Below are 18,415 nucleotides of genomic sequence, written 5' to 3' on the forward strand. Positions count from 1 at the left end.
CACCTAGCATCCCAGCGCTTGAACTTCCTGCGAAAGGTTTGGCAAGAAATACGCGTCCGGGTCTCATGCGACACAGAACCAGCGAAATGGGTGGGACCTTGACAATAGAGCCCACCTTGATGCATGCACGGTATATCCACGTTGTCCATCTGTTTTGCCACATAGTTTTAGGGGTTTGTCCCAAAAATAAGGCAGATGCAAATTTCAAGTGGTCATGGCCGCTCCACACAAAACAATGGTTATTGACCATGAAAAACCTTTTCTGGGCCACAAAATTTTTTGATCAAGCTAATATTGTTTTTTCCCTTTCATCCAAGTCTGTGTGAACTTATCAACAGGTTGGATGGTCAATAACCATTATGGTGGACCTTAGGAAGTTTTTAATGGTGGGAGATCAACGAACACTGTTTCTTGTAGTGTGGTCCACTTGAAACATGTATATGCTTCATTTTTTGGGACCATGCTATAAAATAAGCAGTCCAAACATATGGACGGCGTGGATATATAGTAGATATATCAAGGTGCGCCCCAAAGAGTTTACTTACGTACGCAATCTGCATCCCTAAACCCACATCGTTGGGCCAACTAGTGAATTGGGTGGGACCCTGACCGTGAGGCCACCTTGTTGTGATACGGTGTATCCACACCGTCAACTCATTTTGACAAATCATTTTAGGGAATGGGTCAAAAAATGAGGCAAATCCAAATAAAAGGTGGACCACACCACATGAAACAGTGGTCATTGAATGGCGACCATTAAAAAAATTGGGGACTGTAGAAGTTTTGGATCAAGCTAATATTTATGTTTTCCCTTCATACAGGTCTGTCAGACCTTATAAACAGATTGGATGGAAAATCCACATCATGGTGGACCCTAGGAAAGCGCCAATGGTGGACATCATTGCCACCACGACTTCCTGTGGTGTGGTCCACTTGAGCCTTATATCTCCCTACTTTTTGGGATCATGCCCTAAAATGACCTATCAAAATGGATGGACAGTGTAGATAAAACACATAAATCATGGTGGACCCTACAAAACCCCTGATAGGATAGTTCATCTCGAGCTAACTCGATCCACGCCCATAAAATGGGCTCAGAAGCTTATATTGAAAGCCAAAGAGGATTTTGGAAGGCTAGAACCCTAAAACCCCAAATGCCTCCTAAATCTCGGGATTTCTTTGGATTTTTTCTGAGCACGATACTGAAATCACTTGCGTTTCGATTGGGTTAGCTCAAGACAAACTCGGAAATTCTGTTTGCACTCACCTACGAACGGTGCAACGCTTCGATTTGAATGGCCCCACCAAATGAAGCTTCCGATCAGGGCAATCTCTTCTACAAGTATCAAATCCACCTTGTTGAAAGTTTGCCTCTCTTTTTTCCCAATTGTTTTGGTTATTTACACTATCCCGAGTCTCCCAACATCCCAGTCGTGACCGGGTAGGTGTTGTATAGCGAAATATCCTGAAAAAATCCCGATAAAAGTGATAATTTCATCGATATCACACGATATTTAGCGATATCGAACAATATTTAGTGATATTGTGAGATATATCAATTGATACCAAGTATTCCATGATTATTTTTTTTTCTTAGTTATCTTCCTAAGGGTTTTATATCACTAGAGCGCGGTACCGATAATATCGACCGATAGTATCGATATTGAGAACACTAGCACAAGTGGGTCTAAGGCTCAACCACACAAGTGTAATGACGACAAAGGTATATTTTTAGTTCTTTTGGTTTTTTAAGGTAGTGATTGTGTTTTCATACGTCTTCTATGATGTATAAATGATAAGAACTAATATCAGATATAACTACATCATTTCTATCAAACAACACATTATTTAGGACCCTATACAAAGGAAACGTATTATGTGTACATGTGACTTGTGATCTTCTAAGTGTGTAATAATATCGTTTTAATTCGATCAATTTCCCAATGTTTCCTAAAAATAGTGATGCAATTTTGTGATACATGAGATATTTCCTCATGCGATACCAATACGTTTCCATATGCTAAAGGTGTGATACATGCATCAATACCATTACCAATACTTAAATCACCAGTACTTATATTGTGCGACTTATAAATTATATGAACTCTTTTACTATATGATTGAAACATTTTTGTCAAACTACAGATTTGGCACCCTATCAAAGAAAACTTATTATGCATCCTTATGATCAGGTCATTTACTATTTCGAAAAATATTTGTGCATATAGTCCTTGCTACTTGAGTTCCAATTTCAGATATATTTGATTGATCTAGAACCAATCTCATCGTTTGGAAATCCCAATTAAAGATTTAATAAAGATTCTATGATGTGCTTAATAACACTGTTTCTAAGTTTGGTGAATTTTTATTTTACTTGTAACTAGTGCAAGATCTTTATATGAGTAATTTTTTTATCCCTCTATTCAAATACTTGTGTGGCGTGTTTACTCATCTACTCTAGCAATTTGAGAATCAAATTCACATTCACTCGAAAGCTGGATTGCATTAGTGAGCCCCGTTATGGCAAACACGGTATTATTCGTCCTTCAAGTTTGCTACAATATATTCCCAACGCTTTGTAGGATAAGTTGTATAGCCGTTCAACCCATTGTCATGTTTGATGATCCAAACCATTGATTTGATGAGTTTGATGATGGTGACCGCCTAAAAAGATATCAAGCTTGGAAGATCAAGGACTTCAATTGAAAAGCCCGTGAAGCAACAATTAAGGAAAAGAGTTAAGTGAACATCTCTCTCTCTCTCTCTCTCTCTCTCTCTCTCTCTCTCTCTCTCTAGTAATCTTAAATTTTCTTACTTCAAATTTGATATATTTCTTGAATATTTTCTTATTAATTTTCCTCCTTTCTTGCAGATAAAGGATGTAGCTACATGCCTTCTCAGCTATAGACCAAAAACCTCTTGCTTTTAAACAGTCTCCCAAAACCCGCCTACTTATTTCATATGTGTCTTCCAGCCGCTTACACTAACGGATACTTGATAGATGGAGCCATTAACTACAAAAAAGTCAGTTTTACCCTTGGTTGAGCACAAATATTAATGTTTGACCCCTTCTCATGGTTTTACCTTTGCCAAATGACAATACTATAAATTGCATGAAAGTCATTGCATGAGGATAGGTGGGGTTCACATGAACATCTTTGCATGAAGATAGGTGCAGTCCACGTGAACGTTGGTAATTGCATCAACGTCCTTTTTGAACTAACATCCGCTGTCCACATGGTAGGGATGGATCAAGATTGTCAAAATCACACCCATCACAAATATACATACATACATACATACATACATACATATATATATATATATATATATAGCCATGAATTTAGCTAATAAGGGCATGCAGTTGACCTTTTCTTTTCTACTTACTGTACTTTTAAGGCCATCTATCAGACAGACAAGATTGATATATCAGTGTTGTATTTAGCTTGATGTTCATCCACACAATACCACGATTCAAACAAACTCGGCTTATATAGTATAGAACACAACATAGACATTGGTACTATGTTGATGTGGCAAAGTTTTGTGGGCCCAACATGATGTATGAGTTATATCCATTTTTCCAGACCATTTTAGGGCATGAACCTAAAAATCAGGTAGACCCGAAGCTGAAGTGGACCACACCACAAAAAGCAATGGGGACAATGATGTCTACATTGAAACCTTCCTAGGGCCCACCATGATGCTTATTTTCCATCCAACCTGTTCATAAGGTCACACAGACTTGGATGGAGGGAAAACACAAATATCAGCTTGATCCAAAACTATTGTGGCCCCCAAGAAGTTTTCAATGGTAGGCGTTCAATCCCCATTGTTTTCTATGGTGTGGTCCACTTGAGCTTTGGATATGCCTCATTTTTGGGCTCATGCCCTAAAATGATGTAGCAAAATGGATGGACAGTGGGTATATAACACATACATCTTGGTAGGACCTACAAAACTTTGCATGTCAACATAGTACCGACTTCGGTCTCGTGTTCTACACTACACAATCCGCGGAGCGGATTAGGTGTGGCCCTTACCGTGGGGCCCAACTTGATGTATGTATTCTATATCCACGTCCATCCGTTTTGCTAGATCATTTTAGGGCATGAGCTCAAAAATGAAATGAAGCAGATCCAATTCTCGAGTGGACCATACCAAAGAAATAGTGGTGATTGACCATTAATGGGCCACAAAAGTTTTGGATCGAGCTGAAATTTGTTTTCCTCTTCATCCAAGTTTATGCAATCTTATCAACAGGTTAGATGGCAAATAAACATTATGGAAACATTACGGTGGGGCCTAGGAAGTTTTTAATGGTAAGGCATTCAATCACCACTATTTCCTATAGTATGACCCACTTGAGATTTGGATCTTCTTCATTTTTGGGCCCATGCCATAAAATGATCTGGAAAAACAAATGGGAGGCATGGATATACAACAAATACATCAAAGTGGGCCCCAAAGTAAGGGTCACACCATCTTAGGTGAAGTTGGGGAGGCACGTAATCCGCTCCCCGCAATCCGAGTCTGATTTAGACAATCTCCATCAACCTTTTCCTTTGCCACTGGACAGTAGATTGTATCGGAATGCAAGTACAACAGATGCATTGCATAATTTTAGGGCGCGGGCCTAAAAATGACAAATCCACCCCATCCATTTGATTTTAGTGCATGGGCGAAAGCTCAAGTGCGCCAAAAATAGAAAAGAGTGGGGATTGATTGTCCACCATTGAAATATTTGTGGGGCCACATGGTGTTTTTGACAAACCCACTTCGTCCATCTGTTTTTCCAGCACATTTTAGGGAACGAGCCAACAAAATGATGTAGACTTGTAGCTTAAGTGGGCCACAAGACAGGAAACAATGATATTGAACACCCACCATTGAAACATCTTGGTGCAATTTTGAGCTTTGGATCTACCTCATTTTTTGGGCTGATGCCTTAAAATGAGCTGGAAAAGCATATGGACAGGTTAGATTTCTCACAAACATCAAGGTGGGCCCCACGTATGGTTGGAGTTAGGTTGGCACGGCACGGTAATCAACATCAATCAATGTGTAAGCTAGAGGCTTGGTGGACATTTAAGTCTAGAGGGAGGGGGTTGCTCGACTGTAGGTTGGGCCCACCATGATGTTTATGACAAATCCACTCCGTCCATCTATTTTGCCACCCCATTTTAGGGCCCATGCCCAAAAACAAGGTCGATCTAAAACTCAAGTTGGCCAAACGAATATGAAATATTGGGAATTAAACACCCGTCATTGAAACGTTCTTGGAGCAACATCATGTTTTTGACAAATCCACCCACCCATCTAGTTTGCCAACTTATTTTATGGTATGGGCCCAAAAATGAGGCCAATACCAAGCTCCACTGAGCCCTACGACAGGAAACAGTGGGATGGAAAGCCCACCTTTGAAATATCTTGGGGCCATCCTAGGGCCCATTTTGAGCTTTTAATTTGCTTCTCTTTTTACGGTGGATTTCTCACAAACATTAAGTGGGCCCCACATATGGTCAAGGTTAGGTTAGCACAACAATCAACGTGAATCAACGGGGAGCTAAAGGTTTGGCGGACATTTAAGTCCAAAGGGTGAGAGTTGCTCGACAATAGGCGGGGCCCACCATGATGTTTATGACAATTCCACTCTGTCCATCTGTTTTGCCACCTCATTTTAGGACATGGGAAAAAAAATTCAACGCTGATCCAAAGCTCAAGTGGGCCAAACGAACATGAAACAGTGGGGATTAAATGGCCATTGTTGAAACATTCGTGGGGTCACAAGATGTTTGTGACAAATCCACCCCGTCCATCTGTTTTACTAGCTCATTTTATGCCATGAGCCAAAAAATGAGGCCAATATCAAGCTCTAGTGGGCCAAACGACAAGAAACAGTGGGGAATGAACACCTACCATTGAAAATTCTTGGGGCCATTGTGGGGACCACTTTAAGCATTGGATTTGCCTCAGTTTTGGGCCCATATCATAAAATGAGCTGCACCGGATGGATTTCTTACAAACAACAAGATGGGCCCCACATACCTTCGGGGGTTAGGGTGACACGCCCATGAATCCAACATCATGAGGGGAGATTGCCAAGTGTGGCAAAGTGAGGGCAATTTTGTCAATACAAAAATACAAAACCCCATCATATAGGTAAGTAACAGGAAGCGGTTTATGTCTAACAGTGAAAACTATAGGCAGGTTTTGAGAAATGTTTTTAAAGTGGGAAGTTTTCGATCCATAGCCGAAATGGCAAGCGGCTATATGGAAAAATCCCATAAATATATATAATACTAATATTAAAACTAAATAGGCAGGCAGTACCAGCAGGGTACCCGATTAGGTATCCAACCTGAACCAATTTTTAAACAGGTTTAAATATAGGACAAAGACATTAAAATTGAGCTCAGTGCCTTGGGCATCCATGGATAAAAGTACCTGTTGACGACCATAAAGAAGAGGGATGGGTAGGATAGAAGTAACTCTACAGATGAAGATAATTAAGATATGAGGATATTATCAATCACATTTGCGGAAAAGAAGAAAGGTGGAAAAAAAATTCTTGCTTATAGAATATACAGATCACATGTGATGATCTACAAAAGCTTGATGCTGACAGATAAGTCTCACTTATAGAATATGAGGATGCTACCGACCATAGTTGGGGAAAAGATGGAAAGTGGACAAAAAAGTCTCACTTATAGAATATACAGATCGCATGTGATGATCTACAAAGCATGATGAGGAACTATGTTGACCATATTATATATGAAGCATTGGACTTGCAAAAGACAAATTTCTCCAACATGGGGGGAAACTGATGTGACCCCAGGGATAATGGCAACCCATCATATGCTACAGAGACAGCCCTGAAGTGTCCCAAAAAAAAAAAAAAAAACCACGCCTGTGAGTTTGGGAGGGTTACATTGTGTAAGTTCCAGAGGAAGTTTATAGACTGATCCTCAGATTTTTTTTATTTTTTGGGTTAAATTAATCACTATTTGCAGGACCCGACCAAAAGAATTTATTTATTTATTTTTCTGGAGCATGTTTGTGGATTGTTTTTCAAAAGAAAAAAAGCCCCTTTCCCTAGTACCAATTTGTGGATATTTTAAACTGTGATGATAACAGAAGTAACACTTGCCTTTTGGGAAGAAATGGTCTATTGGCTGCCTGTGGGGAAAGATTGCATGCACCTATTCATTAAGTAATGCCATCGTCGTCATAGCATGTCCCAGCTATTTGGGTTTGTATTTACCAATCCTGTTTCGACGGTCATTCCTATCTAAGGCCCTTAGCCTTGGTAAGTGTAAAAGCCTATGATGATGATGGTTAGTGATGTGATGATCAACAATCCTCTCAAAAATACCATTGATTGGCCACACGATGATCACCAAGGCTAAAATGGTTTAGAATTCGTACCTGATGGACATTGTTGTTGTTTAAGCAAAGGGACTTGAGGTTAACGAGACTGCAAATTGATGAAGGCAGATCTTCAATGGAGTTCCCTGAGATGATGAGTCAAAATTTAAGAAAGAAACAAGAGAAAAAAGAAATTTAAGAAAACCTAGTGCAAAAATGAAACATTGTCTTAGAATACTTAGATGGAACCAGAAGAGGAAGTTTCTCTTGAAATAGAGGATCAAATACAAAAGCACTCATCTTATTTGCATGTTGAAATGAGTATAGTGTGAGAGTGTCATGACATCAACCAACTCATATTGACAGTCTTCAACAACTTACACTATATTCCAACATCCGTTGTTAGATTCCTGAGTAAAACTCAGCCAAGTCAATGGAAATTCCTTGAAACATGTATATAAAACATGTTGAGTCAAATATTGACCCAGTCAGTTTTATATACAAGTGGAATTTTGAGTCCGTACTTCTGACTGGCCAACAGCTTGAATGATTGCCTTGTTGGTGTGTGAATTTTCAAGTATTCAGTACTACTGGTTCCCAAACACAATCAGTTGTGGAACTGTAAGAGGATTGTGAAAGAAAACAGTCCTGAAAGGTTATACTCTTCCTTCAACACTGAGTAAAATAGGATATGGGCTTCAGAGTGCTAAATAGATTTGTCATGTCAATGACAATAGTGCAGCACATATTTTGTGGGGAGGGACAAATAGTTTTGAGTACATTAATCATGGCTTGTAATTTTTGACTATTTCATATGATGAGGATGGTTATGAAAGTCACAATGATCGGATGATCCAACCCACCTTGATTGGGCCTTAATTTCTGCACCTGTCCCTTTTCCAAGCCAGGGATGGTATGTTTATGATTGCCTAACAAAATCAGTTCTTTAGTGTCGTAAGAACTCCATGGTGGGCCCTAATAAACAAATGGATCAAATTATTTATTGGACCTATTTTTTAGTAAACAATCATGACCGTTCATATTAAAGGCCATTGATCAAATGGTTATTATTTACAGATGGGTGTGATGTGTACAAGGTAGACCATGAAATTTGTGTTGGAACTAATGAACAGTCTGGAACAATGGATTGTACTAAGTGTCCCATTTTAACTAGTAGCATTAAACCTTCTAGTGCACTAAGATCACTGGAGCATTTCTCATTATCATAATGTAAGGCTCAGGCTGGGTGATCTTAGCTGTTATGTGGTCAGTCATGAAAGAAAACAAATGCAGAGATCCCAGATGGAATAATAATAATAATAATGGATGTCCCTGATGCTAACTAAACTAAGACTAGGGAATGCACTGACTTTTTGCAGTCCAATCATAGCTTTTCCCATGCAGCTTTTCACCCTCCAATAACTCCCCCTCCCTCTTCTTTAGCATATCTAGCTCTTGGATATCTGAAGAATATTATCCATTTCTAATTCCTGATGTCCGAGTACTTCTTTCTCCCTCACTTGAGCTTCTCTTCAAACATCTTACACGTCTGGAAGAGCCTAAAGCTCTTAAAACCACTGCAAAGGAGGACCCCCAAACCATCACCAACTCGTGAAAACCCTCCCACCTTCTGCCATGCGAGATCGAACCAGAAGGGTTTGGGGCCCAGTTTTCTTCATCAACCTCCAAGATGACCCAGCAATGATCAGAGACCAGTCTAGGGAGATCCCTCTGATGCACCAGCAGGAACCTCTCCACCCACAAGGGAGACACCAAAAATCTATCAACCTTCGACATAACTACCCTCTGTTGGCCATTAGACCATGGGAATTAGACTCCTCCAATTGGCAAGTCCACAAGCTCATGCCTTTGAACCCAATCAGAAAAGCTTTTATGCTGGTTGAGATGTGGTCCCTGTTGAGCTTGGGAAAATTGGACCACATTGAAGTGCCCCCCATGCACCATGGCCAGTGTTGTCATGTGTGATCGCACATTCGCATATGCGATCGCATATGCGCATATTGCAGGGGAGATCGCATATGCGGCAGTGGCATATGCGATCACTACACATATGCGATCGCATATGCCACATGTGCCAGCATATGCAATCGCATATGCGATTTATGCGATCGTATACTGCATATGTGATCGCATAATGGCCAACGATAATATATTTCTGACCGTTTTTTGACCTTTTTTTTTTTAATCCGGAGTTTTTCTCTATAAATATGTATTCTAAGCATTCCTACATGCAAAATCAAACTCTCTCTCTCTATTCTCTATTTTGTTCTCTTACATCCTCTCTTACATATTTCTAATTCTAACTTCTAAGCACTCTACAATCTACATCCACTCCTCTCCATCCATATTCCATTTCCGTATTTCTTTTCTTTCAACTTTCAAGAATCAACAATCAACAATCAAGGAAGGGTACAAGAATCAAGAATCAAGATACATGATACATCCATATTCAAGAATCAAGAAGATTCAAGAGTCAAGACTCCTCTCCAATCTCCATCCACTGAATTGATTGAACTCTCTTTCTAGTTTCTACTTTCTAGTTCAATCAAGGGAACATACATAACATCACTCTCTCTTTCTATCTCTCTTTCTATCTCATTTTCATTTAGAGTTTCATATTTCATAATATTCAAGTTCTAAGTTTTCTAAGTTCTAACTTCTAAGTTTCCAACAACTTCTATCATTTTTTTCTTTTTTAGTTTGTTTGTTAATTGATTTGTTACTTTGTTACTTACAAGTTACAAGTTACGACTTACAACTTACAAGTACAAGTTACAACAAGAATTCAAAATCAATACTCAAGTCAAGGGACAAAGGTGAAGAGAAGACAACTTAGACAAGAATTTGGAAGTTGAAAGTTGGAAGTTAGAACCTCTTGTAGATTTGTAATTTTAATTTTGTTTGTGTGTAAATCTCTCTCTCTCTCTCTCTCTCTCTCTCTCTCTCTCTCTCTCTCTCTCTCCTCTTTCTACAAGTGTAACTCAACTCTCTCTCTTTTTCTCATTTTCTTTTCCCTCTTCTTCTCCCTTTCTACAAGTGTAAGTGTGTAACTCAACTCCCTCTCTCCCTCTACTAGACTACTACTACTACTAGTGTAAAGGTGTAAAGTGTATAAGTGTGTGTGTGTGTAAGTGTAACTCTCTCTCTCTCTCTCTCTCTCTCTCTCTCTCTCTCTCTCTCTCTCAAGTCTCATCTCTTTAGTCTCTTTACTCTTACTTACTCTCTTAGATCTTACTTCTTAGTTCTTAGTCTCTTATTTTACTTTAGTTTAGTTTTTATTTGTAGTTTACTTTCTAGTTTATAGTTAGTAGTTACTTTTTAGTTCTAGGCTACTAGCAAGTGGCAATCAATAATACACACACCACCATCCACCATCATAATGTCTTCTTCCCAATCTTCCTCTTTAAAACCCAAGTCGAATGACCCGGGTTGGAAGTATGGGCACTACCGTAGTGCTATCGAAAAGACTCACATAGTATGTAAGTTATGTGGGTATGTGAGTTCCGGTGGCATTGCAAGGCACAAGCAACACCTTGCACATTTACCGGGGTCAAATGCAAAAGCATGCGACAAAATTACTCCAGAAATCCAAAGGGAGATCGTGGAGTATATGGAAAAACGAAAAACAATCAAGAAAGAAATGCGATAGTGCCCTACGTCAAGAGGAATATCTGGAACAAGATGCATACAAAGATATAAATGTAGTTAATGTAGATGAAGCTAGTCCCACTCCCCCTACTTCAACAGGCCAGTCTAAACCACAAGTCCAACCATCGAAAAGAGCCCGAGGACATGGGCCCATGGATAGATGGTGTAAACCACACCCCGAGGATGTGATCGACCAAAGGGGTAGAGGGAAAGGGCCGGCTCAAACAACTTTAGAGAACCAATATAAACAAAAAGATAGGAAAACCACAATTCAATATATTGCTAAGTAGTTTTACCAAACCGGCATTGCTTTCAACGCCGTTAAATCGAGAAGCTTCAAAGTAATGGTTGAGGTTATAGGTCAATTTCGACCTGGGCTTAAACCTCTTTCATATCATGAAATGAGGGAGACATGCCTAAAAACTGAAGTTGAATATACACAATCCTTCATAGCTGAATATAGGGAATCATGGAAAATATATGGTTGTTCATTAATGGCCGATGGATGGACCGATAGATCCGGTCAGTCTCTCATTAACCTTTTGGTAAATTGTCCAGCTGGGACAATGTTCTTGAAGTCAGTGGATGTGTCGGGTCATTCACATACAGGAGAATATTTGTTTAACTTACCAGATAGTGTAGTTGAAGAAATAGGTGAGGACTATGTTGTACAAGTAATTACAGATAACGTAGTCCCGTATGTAATGATCGGTCGTCTTCTTATGGAGAAGAGACAATGTTTATTTTGGACCCCCTGTGCGGCCCATTATATTGATCTTATGTTAGAAAATATAAGTAGATTATTTATAAATGTGATTGTAAGGGCTAGAAGAATCACAGTCTTTATGTACAAACACGCCCTTCTTCTCAGTCGAATGAGAAAACACATTGGGGGTAACTTGCTACGTCCAGCAGTCACCCGTTTCGCTACAGCCTTTTTAACATTACAGAGGCTACATGCAAAGAAATCAGAACTTATAAGCTTTGTAGTGTCGGCCGATTTTACAAGTGGGCCTTAGTCAAAGAAGGTTGAGAGGAAATGGGTTCAACAAACAATTCTTTCTCAAAGTTTTTGGACTCAAGTGATAAAGGCGCTAAAATCATCCGAGCCCTTAGTCACTGTATTGAGATTGGTGGACGGGGATGAGAAGCCCACAATGGGCTACATATATGATGCGATGGAGAGGGCCAAAAATAAGATCATAGACCATTTTAACTATAAAGACCGTGATTACAAACCAATTTTAGATATTATAGATAAAAGATGGGGCAGCCAAATGTCATCTCCATTATATTCGGCTGCTTACATCCTTAACCAAGCCTGTTTATTCGCTTCTGCTGATCCAGCAGAAGCACTAACTATGCATATGGTTGGATTTATTGATGTCTTGGAAAGAATGATTCTAGATAGAGGAGAACAGGACAAGATCTCAAGTTTGTTGGACTTCTACACAAAAAGTGAAGGGATATTCTCAAGGGATTTCGTAATAAGACGTCGGACAATGAAATTACCCAGTAAGTACTGTACTTTATGAATGTTAGTGTACTGTCAAGTATCAACTATGTACTGAACTCTTACAAATAGTTTTTCTACAAAGTGTCTCTAAGACTCTAACCTACGTAAACTGTTTTTCTCAGCTGACTGGTGGGCTGCCTATGGAGTGGACCCGAACAGGAAGGATCCAGCTCTAAAGAAGCTGGCTATGAAGATTCTTGAACTCACGTGTTCTGCCAATGGTTGCGAGCGCAATTGGAGCACGTTCGAGGCGGTAAGTTTAGATTGTTTAATAATTGTCATTTGTTTGTTTGTAAACTTTAATTTTTTAGTGGCCTAAGCTAAATTAATTACTTAAATAGCTAATGCCAAATGCGCTTGCTTTCTTGCAGATTCATACCAAGAAAAGGAATCGCCTTGAGCAAAAAAAGCTCAACGGCTTGGTTTTCATTCAATACAATAAAAAATTGCGAGAACAATACAATAAAAAATTGCGAGAACAATTCCAAAGTAGGAAAAAAAAAAGCCCGGTTTCTTTGACCCTATCTGCTTAGGTAAGTTGGATGCAGATAACGAGTGGCTTGTAGAGACCGAGGACCCTGTATTTGTTGGAGAGGAGCTGACATGGGCACAAGTTGAAGATGCCGCATACGGATTGACACCTGGTGAAGGTAGTACCACTCGAAGGCGAAGGACGGGGGGGAGCCGGGGGGCGAGTAGTAGCCATTAACCCGTTGATGAGATTGAGGAGATTGAAGAAGGAGATGGTGATAATGATGATCAAGCTCAAGATCATCCACCATTGGATGTTGATGAAGTATTAGTATGTATAGATGATGAAGAAACGGAAGAAGAAGAAATGTATGTGAAAGAAGGAGATGACTCGAATGATGATGATGATGATGATGGTGGTGGTGGTGGTGGTGGTGGACCTGGTGGTGATATGCCACAATGGCTACTAGATCAATGTATATGATTATTGATTAGATAAATAATAAATACATAACTTCTTAATTTTGTTTAATATTTACTAAGTCTTAAGTGTGTTGAATTTGATGTTGTTCATTGTTGATAACTTGATATATTATATATCATGTCGTGTTGAATGTTGAATATGGATATTTCATATTTGTTAGATGTTAATTGTTAAGAAGTTAACTATATTGTAATTTGTAAATGTATCATATGTATGTAATTGGTTTTATTTTATTTTTACTTAAATTAAATGTATTTCATGTCCCAATGACATATAATAATTTATTTTGATTTTTCTGATTATTTTTTTTTTAAAATGCGAGAGAAAAAAAATATGCGACCGCGATCGCATATGCGCACACGCATATGCAATCGCACACGATCGCATATGTTATTTGACAACATTGACCATGGCAACTACCACCTATCATGAACTGAACTCGGTTCGATCCATAGCAGAGGGCAAAGAGCAGGTTGGTTTAGGCCATACACCCTGGAGAAAACCCAACTTAATCCCAATGCCACCTCTCTCCGAACCGCCAAGACGGAGAACCAGCCATGCCAGCAGTGTTCCCTCACCCAAACCTTCAAATCCCACTTACTAGCACTCCCCCTAATGCACTGATTTAATCAGGATGTATTACAGAAGGCAGGAGGTGGACCAATGTATTTTAGTTTAAACAGAACTGGTGTTTTATTCTGATTCTTGAGCAAGCTAGAATCTAGTTACATTCTCAAGAATCAGTTAACCGTGTTTAAACTACCCAATTCATCTCCTTCCAATATCCTTGAATTAATGTGTTGCTGGATCTTTCTTACGGAATTAAAGTTATGGTGCAAAACTCTGCATAGAGGAAAAGGGGTTCAAGGAGACATGCGGTCAGGATTTACATCTAATGTTTAATGTATTTAGCACTTATCACTGCTGTTTCAATTTTCTAATGTGTGGGCATGGCATTGATAGCAATGGTGCCTCAAGAAAACTATCAAATTTTTTTCTTTCTTGTCTGGGGATTAGAATGAAGATAACATGAGAATGTGCATCCTATGATGCTCAATATCAAGCATATACATTATGGACCTTTTACACCTGGATGGTAATTCATGTTGATACTAGTTTATTGTTGCCAGTTGCAAATACAGCTGTTGAGCATTTCCGAATTTAATGCAATTCGTCTTCTGTTACAATCATGTTCATGGACATGTACTTTTACTAAAGAATATGAAGTTATGAACCAACACAAATTGCCAACCACATCAGTTGGGAAAAGGCTTAGATAATGTTTATGAACCCATACAAACTGGGCAAACCATACTATTGTCAGAAACATACTTTCTGAAAGCAGTAAACTGTCAATACATGCAGGGCAAGCTGATGAATTTTGGGCCAGTTCATCTATGTAGTAGGCACGCCTGATGAAACATGTATGCCAACTGGATGCTTTTGAGCATGTATAAACTATCATATTCTGCCAGAGTACAAAAGTATTTCTTTTCTTCTTCTTTTTATCTCTGGGGGAGTAGGCTAATCTCAACGTGAATCAAATTATGCAGAATATCTTGTACAAATCAATGATTGCAGTATTGATAACATTGGCTGATATATTAGCCAATATTATCGATATCGCACAGTATTGATACAATACTGCAGCATTAGTTGGGAAACTTCCCAGTATCTGTCAATATATCACAATATTCGCGATGTCCCGCTATGTATTGCAATGTATTGACAATACCTTAAGTGCATCAATCCCCTTTGCAAAAATATTGGAAAAATAGCCACAAGTCTTTAAAAAACTGCTTTTTTCTGAAATTTTTTTTTTCATTACATTCTTAGGGAAATTGCAATCACTCCTTTTCAATTGTTTGGAGAAAAAATGGGATTTGGTGGCAGAAATCAAAAGCAGAAAGCATGCAATACCAGAACTCAAATTGGTGAGTTTTTTTTAACAGTTTTTTTTTTTTTTTGTTAATATTTAAATTACTTGGAATCAATGGAATGAAGTTCATAATTCACGACTTTGCATGTTTTGCATGATCGATCAAGGGTTTTGACCTACGATTTTTGAAAATGAGAAATTTGGGGGAAATTTGGAGATATCTGAAATTTCCTCCATTTCACCATTTAACTTGCAATCAAGGTATTTCATAACGGTAACAGCGGCCATAATGGCCACCACCGTTACCTTTACGATACGGGCTGTAACGGCTATTACGACCACCGTAACTGCCATTACGGTCTCTTTTTTCTATTGAAAAAAAATAAAAATAAAACATGTATCAACCCCATAACGGCCTTTATGGAGGGCAGAAGCACCGTTACAAGGCCCGTAACAGCCAACATGGGTCTTTTTTTCCGTAACAGCCGTTACGGCCATCATGACCTCATAACGTGAAATGATTGCCACTGTCTACTTTATGTGTAGGGGCCTTTACAACCCCATAACGGCCATTACAACACACCATGCTTACAACTAGAGGTTGAAAAAATAACATTAGAGTGCTTAGAGGCTGATCTACAAATGGATGGAACTTTTTGAATTTTTTTTAAATATTCTTATTTTAAAAATGTTGAAAACTAATTAAAAATAATTAGATTAACTAGATGTTATGTACACCTAATATTTTGCATTTATGAGTGTATATTGATCTTAACATCAGCCATACTTGTTTATTTATTTTCAAAAATTAGTTTAATTTGTTAAAAAATTAAAAATTAAAAATATATTTTTAAATAAATGTACCATATAATGTAGAACAGATCTAGCATCAGCATTTAGTACATTGAATATGCTCTGATATGAATTATAGAAGTATTAGTGATTATTTATTTATTATTTTATATGAACTGATTTTTAATACAAGTGCATCACTTCTATATGATAGCGCATAGTTCAGTACTACAAAGAAAACTTATTGTGCTTGATTTTTGTAATCTTTTAAGTGTGTAATGATGCCTTTTTAACATCCCCTAAAGTTCCATTTAAAATTTCAGCCAATTTCCAAATGTTTCCCAAAAACAATGATACATTTACGCGACACATCCGATATTTCTCATGTGAAACCCAATATGTTTCCGTATCCCAAGAGTACAATACATCCATTGATACCATTGAAAACACTGGTACAAATATTTGAAACAAAGTGTGAAGGCTGTTTATCAAGTGGGCCCCACTTGGTGTGTATATAGCCAAAGATGAGGGCATGTGGGTGGACCGTGAGTACATTGGGTGTGGACCATTGGTGTAAAAATGGTTCGTCATTGGATGTATGACCTGGATCTAGTGTTCATGACAGCATTCATGGGCAGGGTTTGGGGCCAGTAGCCATCACTTCTGGCCTATCAGGCGATGAGTGATAGATTAAAGAGGTTGACAGCCAATATGGCTCACCTAGTTGAGATTATGGACATTCATAATGTGAGGCCCAAAATGAAGATATTCTTGCCAAATCTGCAATACACTCATCGAGTAGGACACGTCTAGTTAAGGATCTGTTTGATGACCACCAAAGTTGTTTCTAGATAGGTTATTCTAGACACAACTGTCTAGAAAAAGGCCGGTCTAGACACATCTAGCTAGATAGGCTTCTTATTCTGCCATCCTAGCTGATGTTTGTCAACCCCCCTAGAATGCTATAGATTCCCATCCCAAGACAAAACTTGTCCTTTGGTCTTGCTATGTGTTGAGTCGCTGATGAATTGCCCACCGACACTTAAGACCATGGTACATTAGTAATCATTTGGAGACCATGCAAACCATTTCGTGTTTTCCTTTTTATCATTACTTTTAAAGTGCCCAGGTTTTTGCATTTGAAACAAACTCCTTTAATTTTATTGATTTGTTTCTTATAGGGATGATGTTTGTTGCCTCTACTTTGGAAATGTTTATTTGACTTATAACAAAATGTTTACTTTCATTTCATTCAGGATCATGGTGTGCTACTAATTCTTCAACTTTCTTTTTCTATACACCCCTATTCTAAAGCCAACAGGGAAGGAAGATAGGTAATTCATAGTCAAAGATTTACAAAAGCACTAGAGAGCAATGACCATGATCTTCCACGATGGTGGAAGACTACCCAGGACGTTTGAGGCCTGCATACACTCGAGAATTGATAGTCCCGGACCTCCCAGTAATAGCAAGGTCCTTCAACATGCTCGGTCACATTCTCTCTTTCATAGTTATATCTTGAGTTGGACATAGGCATCATAAATAGTTTCATATTTTTTAGCCAATTCTTCCATCCTATTCTTGGTTGTTTCATAGTTTTTCAGAACCTTGATTATGTGGTCCTCCATGAAAGGCAACAAGATAGTTTATACCTATTTTTCATATCCTTTTTCTTTTTATCTTTAGATGGTCAATCTCCAAGATTTGACTTATTATATTTTAGCAAGTAGCTTAGTCTTTCTAAGCAAATAACCCATTTGCTTTTCCACATCAAAGTTTGAATCATTTAGTTTTTCTACATTAGGTACTCCATTTATTACCATCCATCACAAACACCATTTCCATGCATCAAATGAATCTAAATGGTTGGCTTTGAGTCTAACCATGAGTTGTACCAATCAGAGTCAACAAGTTTTGTTAATCAATTGCTTGGGAGGTTGAGGCTTGGCAATCGCGATGTGTGCTTCTTGATTCCACATACAACCCAGTTCAAACAGATCTCAAAGAGTCAGAATAAATCCGCACAAGTTGAAAAAAAAAAAAAAAAAAAAACTTTCTTGTGCTGGCTCAGGACTTCAAGAGAGCCAATCTGGATCTTGAGCTTAGACAAACGCTTCGGTTTGAATTGGTTTTGGGAGTAAGGTGCACTGTACCAAGTGCACTCGAGAAGCACCAAAAGAACAGGAAAAATTTCAGCCCACTTTTCCTAAAACAGCTCCCTTTACCTCTCCTT

The 18,415-nt window shown here is 38.6% G+C and overlaps 1 protein-coding gene across 2 annotated transcripts in view; it reads right to left on the bottom strand.

Annotated features, from left to right (window-relative positions):
• The window catches only part of LOC131228600 (plant intracellular Ras-group-related LRR protein 7), a 73,475-nt gene that overhangs the window by 9,697 nt on the left and 45,363 nt on the right, over positions 1 to 18,415 (bottom strand). For both annotated transcript variants that reach the window (XR_009163017.1, XM_058224366.1), the window contains exon 7: positions 7,432 to 7,517. Coding sequence is in view for 1 of the 2 variants with exons in the window: in XM_058224366.1 (XP_058080349.1) it covers positions 7,432 to 7,517 (86 nt within the window). In the remaining variant the exon portion in view is untranslated. The remainder of the gene's footprint in view (positions 1 to 7,431; positions 7,518 to 18,415) is intronic.

Source organism: Magnolia sinica, chromosome 16 (genome assembly GCF_029962835.1).
Source record: "Magnolia sinica isolate HGM2019 chromosome 16, MsV1, whole genome shotgun sequence".
Classification (NCBI taxonomy): Eukaryota; Viridiplantae; Streptophyta; class Magnoliopsida; order Magnoliales; family Magnoliaceae; genus Magnolia; species Magnolia sinica.